This window comes from Sturnira hondurensis, unplaced genomic scaffold (genome assembly GCF_014824575.4).
Source record: "Sturnira hondurensis isolate 20B ecotype Veracruz unplaced genomic scaffold, ASM1482457v3 Scaffold0010812, whole genome shotgun sequence".
NCBI lineage: Eukaryota > Metazoa > Chordata > Mammalia > Chiroptera > Phyllostomidae > Sturnira > Sturnira hondurensis.
The window spans coordinates 1,972,719-1,984,861 of NW_028083443.1; the positions used below are offsets into that span (position 1 = coordinate 1,972,719).

General features: G+C 33.8%; 1 protein-coding gene across 1 annotated transcript in view; it reads right to left on the reverse strand.

Annotated features, from left to right (window-relative positions):
• The window catches only part of MYCBP2 (MYC binding protein 2), a 264,592-nt gene that overhangs the window by 176,177 nt on the left and 76,272 nt on the right, over positions 1-12,143 (reverse strand). Inside the window, exons 15-17 of the mRNA XM_037059374.1 lie at positions 11,286-11,490; positions 7,655-7,800; positions 7,252-7,353 (exon numbers count right to left, since the gene is read on the reverse strand). Coding sequence (XP_036915269.1) covers positions 7,252-7,353; positions 7,655-7,800; positions 11,286-11,490 — 453 coding nt within the window. The remainder of the gene's footprint in view (positions 1-7,251; positions 7,354-7,654; positions 7,801-11,285; positions 11,491-12,143) is intronic.

A 12,143-nucleotide genomic window follows, 5' to 3' on the forward strand; every position in this document is an offset into this window, starting at 1 on the left:
ATATTACAAGGCCACTATAATCAAAGCAGTCTGGTAATGGCATATAAGAACAGACACATAAATGAATGGAATAGAATACAGAGCCCAGAAATAAACTCATGTCACTATGGTCAATTAATATTTGACAAAAAGGACAGAGACACAAAATGGAGTAAAAAGTAGCCTCTTCGAGTACTATGAAGTTTAAGAGATACAGGGGAAAAATGTTTGGGGACAGAATATAGGAAGGACAGTAAAGAGAGATGAAGCTGTAGAGATAACTGTAGAATTCATTCTAAGAATTATGAATAGATTGCTGGTTTTAAACAGAAAAGCGCTGCTGATCACTGTTCAGCTGATGCATTTTAGAAAAAACATTCTGGATAGAAAGTAGACAATGGCTTAGAAAATGATTAAGGGTAAGACGCTTTGCAAGGCTTTTTGCAGTACTTCAGGCAAAGAACTGCGGCACAGAAGTGAACTGAGATAATGCAGTGGCATTCTAGGAAGTACACATATTCAAAAACTTTAATAACTTTTTAACAGAATTAAGAAGGTAGAATTAACAGAACTTGTTGGTTTATTTGCTTTGGTAGGGGGGGAATAAAACTGGGGAATGAAAAGTAAAAATTTAGCTATTTAAAAGCTCCTTCTATTCAGGTGCAGACAGTGGGTTTTTCAGAGAACATCCACAGGCAGGGAGGCAGAAAGGCCGATTGGAGTAAGTGGCAGCACAAAATAAGACAAGCTTTTCAAAAAAGTTATTAGTGACCTAAAAATTATTAATATGCTTTGGCTCAGTAAGTGCATATCTAGAAATCTATCCTAAAGAAAACTCTGAAATGTTTTTCAAAAGTTTCAGCTCAAAAGTATTAATATAATCTTATTAATTTTAATAAGAACTTTAAAGAATACAAGTAGGAGAATAATTGATGAAAAACTATGGTATACACATGCAATGAAATATTCAGCCACAAAAATAAGGTTTATGAAGAATTTTACACAGAAATGCTTTTGTGTTATTTAAATTAGCAATGAGATAACAGTTCAGTTTTTGCAGAAATTAAAAATAATAATACAGGTGAGATATTAGAGAAAAATGCCACATTATCTTGAGAAGATAAATTCCTATAATATTTTTCTAAAAAATTAAAATATCTATTAAAATTTAAAACATTTTCTGGACCAGACATTCTGTTTCTAGAAAGCTCTACTATATAAACAAAAACTCTAATGCATCTAATACAGATGGCTGTAAGTTTAATGACATATATTATAGCAAAATGCACAAAACCTTGAAAATGACCTGAATGCCCATGAACAAAATAATGATTGAATAAACTTTACTACAGCCATGTTATGAAATGTTATGTAATTATTAAATACAATGTGGTAGATACATATGTACTGACCTAGTGAATGTTTACATAAAATGAGAAAAAGCTGTTATAAAGAATTATATATATATCATTTTTGTAAATAAACATGTCTATACTTTCACACATGGGAAGGTATCTGCACATGATTATTATAATGAATTATATAATGATTATATACTATAACAGAGTAACATATCGAAGTATACCTATTGAACTAAAATCTCATTTGCTTGATGGAAGATAATGGGAAGTCAAGAAAAAAACCTGCAGCAAAACCATAAAATGTATATACTGTAATATTAAGCAAATATATAAAACAAAATTTAGTCTGTGATACAATTTGAAATGTAAAAACTTGATTAGAAGATGATAACAAAATAAAAACAGTAATTTAATTAAAGGATAGGTTTGTGGAAAACCTTTGACCTAAATTTCTGTATTACTTTAATATGGTGTTGCAATGAACCACAACCTTTTTTCTGATATAATATTAAAGGAAACAAAAGAGAACACTAATTTACATCACAGTATGAAATGACTTTTAAAAGGTATACATAGAAAAATTGTACACCAAGGAGAAAGTACACCAAAATTCTACCAGTGATTATCTTTGGATGAAGAATTATATTGACCCTTTTTCTTACTTATACTTATGTTTTATAAATGCTTCATGTAATATTTTAATTTAAAAAGGGAATTTCATGTAGCATTGGAAGATCAGCTAATAATGGATTTCATTATGTCGAATCAAGAACACAATGGTTTCAGAGGCTTAAAGGTCAATAGCAGGAACTCGACTTTGAAATTTTCTCTTTGAAATTAAAGAGACTGATTATAATAAATTTGCTTTTGCATTCTAATCTGTAACTATGGAAAACTGTTTTTCTATTAAAATGTAATGTTTTATTCTACAGAAGCAGTGAAGGGTTTTGTTAATAATAATCAAAGTTTTGTGATTCACACCCCAGTGCTGTGAGAAAAAGCGTCAAGTCAAAGCAAGAGCTGGGAAAGAATCAAATGCAAAGAGAAGGAAAGTCTACTAAACAGCCTACCAGTACTAGCATAATCACTGTCCCCAGAGCCACCATCATCAAACATTTACTGAATGCATGTCAAGCACTTTCATGCATATCACTTAATCCTCAATAACATCTGACGTAGGTAGGTAAAGTCAGTCATAACCCCCATTTTTAATGATAGGGAAACAGGTTCAGAGAGGATAAATTCCAGGGTCATATACCTCTAGTAAAAGTGAAAAAAAACAAATTCTGCACCAAAGTCTGACTTCAGAACCCAGGCTCTTAAACTGCAGGCAATATAGCTACGCTAATCATTACTACGTAACATTACTCAGATGATCATCTACCAAGGGCACTATTAGGAAACATGCCCAGACAGTAGGCATAAAATGAGACTGACCCAGGACCTAAGCGCACAATTATGAAACTTTGATTTGGCACTAAGAGAGAAAAGAAAGAAGGAAAAGTAGCAAATATTACTTGAGCTTAGTTCTCCTTACAATAAAGAGCTGAGAAGAAATATAAAGATAAGATCTTTGATATAATCACTGATACGATGACTTAGAAAATCTACTAAAAAATTCCACTGAACAAGCACTTATTAAGTTACTAAAAGTCTCAGAGAATTTATGTATCAATCAACCCTATGTAATCAAAAAAAAACAAACTACAAGTTATCAGAAATGTACTGGTGCCTCAGAATATATGTTAAAGAAAAAGAAAAATTTACACAAAACATTTGAAGACAAACATCCGAATTTATGGGTCTCAATAGCACATTTCATTATAAAGTCTTTGTGTCAAAAACAGCAATATCAATAGGCCTGAGGCTGACTGAGCAAGATTTTAACCCATGAATGAGATACTGAAATTCTGAACCACTTTGAAACAGTTAACACAAGCTTGGTAAAGAAGATAAGACAAACAAATCAAGTTAAAAATACTTAACATAACCCCTGGCTGGTGTAGCTCAGTGGATTGAGCACGGGCCTGCGAACCAGAGGATCGTGGTTAGATTCCCAGTCAGGGCACATGGCTATGTTGAAGGCCAGTTCCTGGCCAGTTCCCAGGAGGGGACACACAATACATTGTGTGTCCTCGGCAGAGACAACCATAAAAATATTTCTCTCCCTCTCTCCTTCCCTTCCCCTCTAAAGATAAATAAATAAAATATTTTTAAAAAACTTAACATAATATAATGCTAAAGTTATGAAATATCAATATAAATAAAAGCAAATTACTAATTAGCATAGTTCCTAATATATTACTAAAATGTTGGTATCTAAAAAGTAACAAGCAAAGGCCAAGAAAAAAAAAAGACAAGTATGTGTGGCAGCTGGAACACTAAAATTTTTTTTGATATTCCTGTCCCCCAGGAGGACAGAACAAGACTAACAACCCCAGCATCATGCCAAACAAGAACCCCACAACAAACACTTGGGTACGACCAAAATCTGTATCCAGGATCCTCATGCAGAAATTCTACTTCATTAGACCCAGCTGATGCTGACGTAGAAGGTCCATGGAATAGACTTTGAACATCCCTGCCCAACCCCCCCACCCCCCCACCCCATGGTTCTCACACTTCAGCACCATCAGAATCACCTGGCAGGCTTGTTTAAACAGTTTGCTGGGCCCCACTCCCCAAGTTTCTGATTCAGTAAGTCTGAGGTGGGGCCTGAGAACAAGCAACCGGTAACAAGTGATGCTTGTCTCTTTGAGAGCACTTTGAGAACCACTGCCCTGAAATAATTGAAAGCATGGTACCTAAAATGAATTACTCCATCCACTTAAAATATTTTTTAAACAACAAAGGTAAAATATAAATTCCTTAGAACCAGCCTACATTTAAAAAAAAAACAAAGGCTTCAGTTTTAAGACCTAACTCCTATACTATTTATAAAGTAATATGCATTTTTAGATACCATTTAGAAAACAAATTGTAAAGAACAAAATAAAAATCACCTATATACTCACTTCTATATTCAGGGAAAACCACTACTAACATTTTGCTCTATATCCTTCTAGCTTTTTTCCCCTATGCAAGTATGGATATATCTCTGTATGTTTTATTTTTTGTATAAAGTAGAATATCACAATATCATTTTTTAATTATTTAATATAGTATAAAAATTTTCCAAAGTCATTAAATAAGATCTGAAGTATAATTTTTTAAAAAATGGAAAAAAGTTACAATTCTTGCTTAAAAGCACTTTGACAAAATAAAATACTCAAGCAGGCTTCCCTTTGCACAGTACTATGCTAACTAAAGCACACGCATATTGTAATTATGTCCTACCTACAGGATCCACAGTGAGCACCATACAAGGACATGGTCCTAATACTCATGAATTTCAGTACCATGCAAGGCAGTAACTAACATAATTAAGGTCCATGATGAAGATCCTACCCCATCAAGAAAAGATATTTACTACATATTGTGTTTTAACAAAATGAAAGAGAGTGATATATATAAGGGCTCAATCCCCCAAAAATAACAAGGCAAAATTTTTGCATACCAATAATCAGAAGAAGTGTTTCTATATATTGAGGACTGTATAAAACTAACTTATCACAAAATATGTATCAAAGGCCTGGAACCTAAGTCTGTGCTTATAAAATCAGATACAATAACATAATTTCTGTAAATATTTATATAATAGTTTTTCACTTATAAAAGGTTAGAGTTTATGTTTTAAAGGTCTATGACACATTTTAAAATAAATATGCTGCAATCGCAAAGTTCTGTTAAGTAACCAATGTATAATCAACATCTTTTTACTTCTGATATGCAGAAATATACTATAGCTAGAGAAGAATAGCTTTTTATAGAAAAAAGATGAACAAAATACACAGCTTTAGGCAGATGATTAAATATTAACATAAAAATTTGCTGAGCTTTGTAGGTCAATTCATATGATTCAGTCTACTATTTTCAAAAAGAGAAGAAACAGGTAGTAAAAAATACACTGCTAATCAACTTTAGGCAAATCATATCATTAACATGAAAGAAATTACCACTCAACAGAAGGCAAATTATCACTGCCCTATGTCATAAAGACCCAGAACTTGAATTTTGCCCTATTTTCTTTAAAACATTAAATGTGCGATTTCTCCACATATTAATACTATATGAATAATGATAGTATACAAAGGTCTGTCCAGAAAAAGTCCAGCCATTGTTAATATAACGAGAACAGTTTGCACAATATTGATGTAACCTGGCAGCCAAGGAGAATGGACTGGAATGCACATGCATGAACAATGATGACCTCACTGTACTAGGCACAGGGGCAATAGATGTACTTCAGTGAGTATGTATACTGTGTGGCCATTGCATTTAAAATGAATGAGCAAGTAGAGTAACAAATCTGTATCAGATTTTTTGTTAAGCCTAAACATTCCTCCCTGGAAGCCATTCAGATAAAATGATTCAGAAGGCTGCAGCTATGGGCAGCTGGTGACTGGCAGCTTCATCATAAAAATGCTCCCACTCATGCATCATGTTTTGTGTGGAGTTTTTTTTGAGAAACACCAAATCACCCACGTGTCTCAGGCCCCCTACAGCCCAGAGTTGGTGCTCTGAGACTTGTGGCTTTTCCCAAAACTAAAATCACCTTCGAAACGCAAGAGATTTCAGACCGTCTGGGAGATTAAGGAAAATACAACGGGCAGCTGATGGCTATTAGAGAACTGTGTGAGGTCCTAAGATGCCCTCTTTAAAGAGGACTGAGGCATCACTGTCCTATGTACAATGTTTCTTGTATCTTGTACCTTCTTCAATAAATGTCTCAATTTTTCATATTACATGGCTAGATGCCTTCTGGACAGTCCTTGTATACATTAATCGTATAAAAAACAAAACCAGACTAATTAACTCATTAAATAAAGCCAAACTAATAGCAAATATTCACTGTATCAATTAATCAACATTGCTTATTAAGCACTATAAAAAACAGTCCAAGCAGATATTTTACATCCTAAGTTTAATAAAAATGGAATTCACCATTTGTGCTATGCATTTTATTACTTATTCCATTTTACACTAAGAAAATGCCTAGAAAAAATTTGTAATGACAGTGAAATGGATAAGTTCTATTTCATGTATCAAATATGTAATTTCTAATAAGTATCAAAGTATTCAAAATATACATCAGTAAATATTTCCATTCAAGTTTTTGTCTAGCACAGAAATGAAATCACAGATTTCTATAACAATCCATCTTAATTCAAGAACAAAAAGATTCTATTAGGCAAAAACAGCTTTAGTAACACATATGTTTATTTCCGCTTGTTGGGTATATACTTAAATACCTATTATAATTAGGCTGAGAAATGATCACATACAATGAGGAAAAGACAAACCTATAATACCTTGACAATTAAAACCTGGAGACTCTCCTTCTTATACATAACAAGTTTTTAAAAAACACATAAAAGCATAGTTATGTACTGGATTGGTACAAACAGTAGTAGGACTATGCCTAAATGCAGAAAATAAGATACTATATTAAACTACTTTATTTTATGATTAAATAGATGAGTCCAAAATCTTGATAAAGAACAAGATCTTACACTTTATATTTTTTTAAAAGTTGTCAATGCTAACAGTTTTTGATGCTTGGAAGATGGCAAAACAATTCTTAAAACCTCTGACTTACGCATAAATACTCTACCAGATTAAATGTATGCTATTTGCATAATCGTAAACACCCTGAATATTTTCACATTATTTTCATGAGTACTAAAATGTTACTAATTTTAATTTCAATTTCATACAAAATGAGCCTGTTCTGTAACTTTTCAGTGGCCTCAGTATAGGGTGAAAAATGGATTTTTAAATAACATTTTCTATGCAGCTACATCTTACTTACCTCTTCCATCCTCTATTCTGTGCCTCCTGATTACTCGCTGCCGTTTTTCTTCTTGTCTTAACTGAAGGTGTTCTTCAATGTTAACTCCAGGTACTGGGACAGCTAGTTGATTTACAAATAAAAAAAATTAGGTACACACACACACAATATAACAGAACTAAAATTTAAGAATGTAACAGCTAACAAAAACTGTCTAGAATGAGTTATTCTTACCACAAGAATTTAAGCAAAAAAGAAAAAGAACCTCTTCCCTTAATGATATAATTAATTGTCAGTTATAATACATGCAGTATTACATAATTAACTATTCTCTTAAGTTTTTAACAACTATTTAATAGAAATGTTTTAACTATCCTTGTTACTGAGTTGAGAACAAGACATTTCATACAACAAAGCAAATTACCTAACAGAAGATCTAAAGGTATCATCTCTTTCACTGCATCAAGAATTCCTCTTTGTCTTGCTTCTTGACCATCCAGCTCTCTTGCACAAGCCTTGCAACATCCACACACAGCACAGCCAGATTCTCCAGAACCACAGCCACAAATCCTTAAAAGAAAAAAAAATTAACTGAAACTTCTACTCTTTCCTTAAAACTCTTCTCTATAACATCTCTTCTGCATTTTTGAGATTAAGTTAAATGAGTGAATAAAATCATCCCTGCAGATCAGAGACAGGAAAAGGACTGAATAAACAAATTAAAAACAAGAGTTTATTAAGTTCCTCATGGACATAGTTGGAATATTTCTATAGAAAATACGAAGATATTCTATCTTCAAACCTGCTATTAACAAATATTTTTTCAAGTTTTCATAGTTAGTGAAGCACCAGCAGTGTTGCTATTAAGCGGTCCGGACAGCTTGGCTAGTAAACGAACACTTCTATCTACCACGGAAGTTAAGGGAGGTGTGAGCCGCCTTCAATATATGAACTCACCATGCCAGCTTCTTATATTATATCTCCTTTCTCCTCCCCTTCCTTTACACACTATCATCTTCCATTCGCTCCTTTTACTGTGTCCAATTACCTGTTCTTTTTCCTCTTCTTTGCCTTTTTTTTCAAATATTTTATTTATTTACTTATCTTTAGAGGGGAAGGGAAGGAGAGAGGGAGAGAAACATCAATATATGCTTGCCTTTCGTGCGTCCCCTGCTGGGAGTTGGCCTGCAGGGAACTGGCCTGCAACACAGGCATGTAGCCTGACTGGGAATCGAACAATGATCGTGTGGTTCGCAGGCCCGTGCTCAATCCACTGAGCTACACTAGCCAGGCCCTCTTCTTTGTCTTTTTTAAAATTTTAATTGTTGTCCAAGTACAGTTTTCTGCCTTTTACTCCCATCCCAGCCCACCCCACCTCCACTCTGTTTCCACCCCACCCCTTGTTTTCGTCCATGTGTCCTTTACACTTGGTCCTGTAAACCCTCCCTCTTTTCCCCTGAAATTCCCTCCCCTCTCCCCTTGGGTCACTGTCAGACTGTTTTTATCAGCTTCTATTTCAGTGTCTTCAGTTATATTTTGCTTGTTTGTATGGTTTTATTGTTTAGTTTCCTATTAAAGGTGAGATCATGTGGTATTTGTCATATGGTATTTGAGATCATATGGAAGTATCCTACCACCCAGCGTACTTCATTTAGCATAATGCTTTCCAGTTCCATCCATGCTGTTGCAAAGGGTAGGAGCTCCTTCTTTCTTTCTGCTGCATAGAATTCCATTGTGTAAATGTACCATAGTTTTTTGATCCATTCATTTACTGATGGGCACCTAGGCTGCCTCTAACACTTGACTATTGTAAATTGTGCTGCTATGAATATTGGGGTGCATAGGTTCTTTTGGATTGGTGTTTCAGGGTTCTTAAGATATAATGCTAGCAGTGGAATTGCTGGGTCAAAAGGCAGATCCATTTTCAGTTTTCTGAGAAAATTCCATACTGTTTTCCATAATGGTTGTACCAGTTCTTTGTCCTTTTGTCTTTAGTTGTGAACTAAGCCTGGGGTATTTGATTATATCATAAAGAAGACAAGAATACTCTCAGAAGTTGGCTAGAGGGTCAGTGAACAACTAACTTCTTAGTCAGTTGTACAGTTTATAGATGTAGAAGTCATAGCTTTAATGTTATTTGCTGGATGAGCTCTGAAAAACTTTATAGACAGCCCTGCTGAGCCCCTTGTTATTCAGATTTGTGGAGGTAGAAAAGAAAGGATTTATCTGGCAGTGACCTTGAAAGACAAATCTAGATGCCCTAGGAAACACCTGGCTTTTGAATGCAAGCAATACTGACAACCTGAAAGATGACTAACTACAACAGTAAAAAGTGGTACAATAATATGTCCCACTGAATTGCCTGTGGGCACTATTTAAAAAATAATGTTTAATTCTAAACTTATTCTTAGATAGTCATAATTTCATAGTAAATGAAATCATTTTTAATGGTACTTAAGTGTTCTGGCACATATTCCTATGTTGACTTTATTCACGTATTCATTTCTGCTTTGTTAATAAAGAAATTATTGTACTTGGTTAGGTAATGTCCATTTTAATATATATATAATTACTTGAAACTGATAGTAAATCGTTGGGGGAAAAGCATATAAAGCAGAATAATTAGTGTTACGAAAGACCAAAGGATTATAAAATTATTTATAATATTTATCAATTATGTAAGTTCAGATATCAGGGACACTAATTTTAATGGAAACATCTCAAGATATTTCCCGGAGGATAAATTTCAACTCTTAATAAAAGAAATATTATCCTTTAAAATTGAGAGCCAAAATATTTCTTTTTTTTTTAAAAAAAAGACTTTTAACAATCTTTGTTTTTTCTTTTTTTTTTAAAGATTTTATTTATTTATCTTTGGAGGGGAAGGAGAGAGGGAGAGAAACATCAATGTATGGTTGCCTTTCATGCGTCCCCTGCTGGGAGTTGGCCTGCAGGGAACTGGCCTGCAACCCAGGCATATGCCCTGACTGGGAATCGAACCACGATCCTCTGGTTCGCAGGCCTGTGCTCAATCCACTGAGCTACGCCAGCCAGGGCCAAAATATTTCTAATATGCTAAAAATGCAAATAAAATGTAATGTTTAAAAACTGTCATATTTCAGTAGTTTAAAAGAAAACATCTGTTATTTATGATCTATTTCACTATGTTAGGTCATAGTATCAACCCAGAAATGTACCCATAGTAGATCCAGCCATTACTTGGGAAGAAGCACCTGACACTCTACTACAGAGGTATCAAATAGGTAAGTCTGCTATGTGGAGCAGGGGTTGGCTTTTCATCACAAGATTCCCTTTACTTTCCAAATTCAGCTAATTATCATATCATAATCTGATCTTACAAAGATCAGATCTATCGTAATATAAAATCTATCATAATGAATTCGGTCTTACAAAGGATACACCATTATGTTATAATGGCTATAAGCAGCAACACAAAAATAAGAATGAAAATTCTCAACATTCTAGAGGAAAATCTGCATTCTGATTGTGCCAAACTCACACATTAACTTTAAAACAACAACAAGAGTGTGAAAAAATAAAGTGTTCCAACAAGGGAAAAAGATAAATATAAAAGGTATAATGCAACTTTAAATGTGATAGTTCCTAGAACCTCTAAAACTGTAAGAAGCAAATTCAATTTAAGTGAAAATTACTACTACTATACCTAGTAGAATATCCTATATGATATTTGATAATTCTACTAAGAAAAGATTCATATTTGACAAAAATGAATAGATATTTGGCATTAAAGTAGTTTTGGAAAAGGAATACAAATGAAGGTACAGCCCAAACCTTGAAAAAAATTATGACCCGTTTTTAAATAATGGTTTAAATGAATCAAATTAAAGAAAAGCAACTTACATGACACTAAATTAGAAATTATTATAATAAAAAACAATTATAAGAATTACAAGGACATGCCGATATGCCTTTAAGACACAACACAGTAGAATACTCCGGAATAATTTTGAAAAGAAATGTTTTGCACATTTGCTACTAGTATTCCATTTCTTCAATATTACTCATTTGCTTACCCTCCAGGAACTCTGTCTGGACGCCCACTACTGACACAGCTGGCTCCATAACCTGTGCAGTCTCCACAGACAGTGCACACCATGCACTGCTCCAGCTTCCACTTATGCATGCCTGGAGGGCACATCATGGACTTCTCGTCTTTTTCATCTAGCTCTTCTTCTAGGTCTTCATCCATCGCCGTGGCCATATTTTCAACTCCAAACCCTATTTGACAGATCAATTTATAACTTTTGATAAACAGATTATTCCAATGTCTAAAAAACTGACAATTATATTTCTCAGTTAAATATATATATATGTGTGTGTGTGCGCGCACATATGTATAAAAAACACATACTAATTCAAGTGTATATACAAAGAAATGCTAAACCATAAGAGCAAAAAAGTAAAATTTAATTTAGGGACCACTAATACATGCTCTCTCTGTTTCCTTCCTGCAGAGTCAGGGAAGGCAGAAACATCTCTTAGTTATTACTTTCTGTCAACCACACATCAAATTTGTTTTATTTTAGTCCCTCTTTACCACCCTCACTGCCAAAACTTTTGTTCAGTAGACCAAAGAAAGACTCCTAGCCACAGTCTAACCCAAGAGAAATGTGTACTTGAAATGAATGTGTATTTTGCTTCTTTTGGATGAAAGGCTGTACATATATTTATCAGTGAAGCCCATTTGATCTAGGGCATTGTTCAATGTCACAATATATTTGTTGATATTTTGTTTGGAAGACCTATCCATTTTTGACAGTAGGGTGTTGAAATTCTCTACTATAATTGCGTTGCTGCCAATACCTTTGTTGAAGTCCTCCAAGATTTTATGTATTTGGGTGCTACTATGTTAGATGCATATATATTTACAA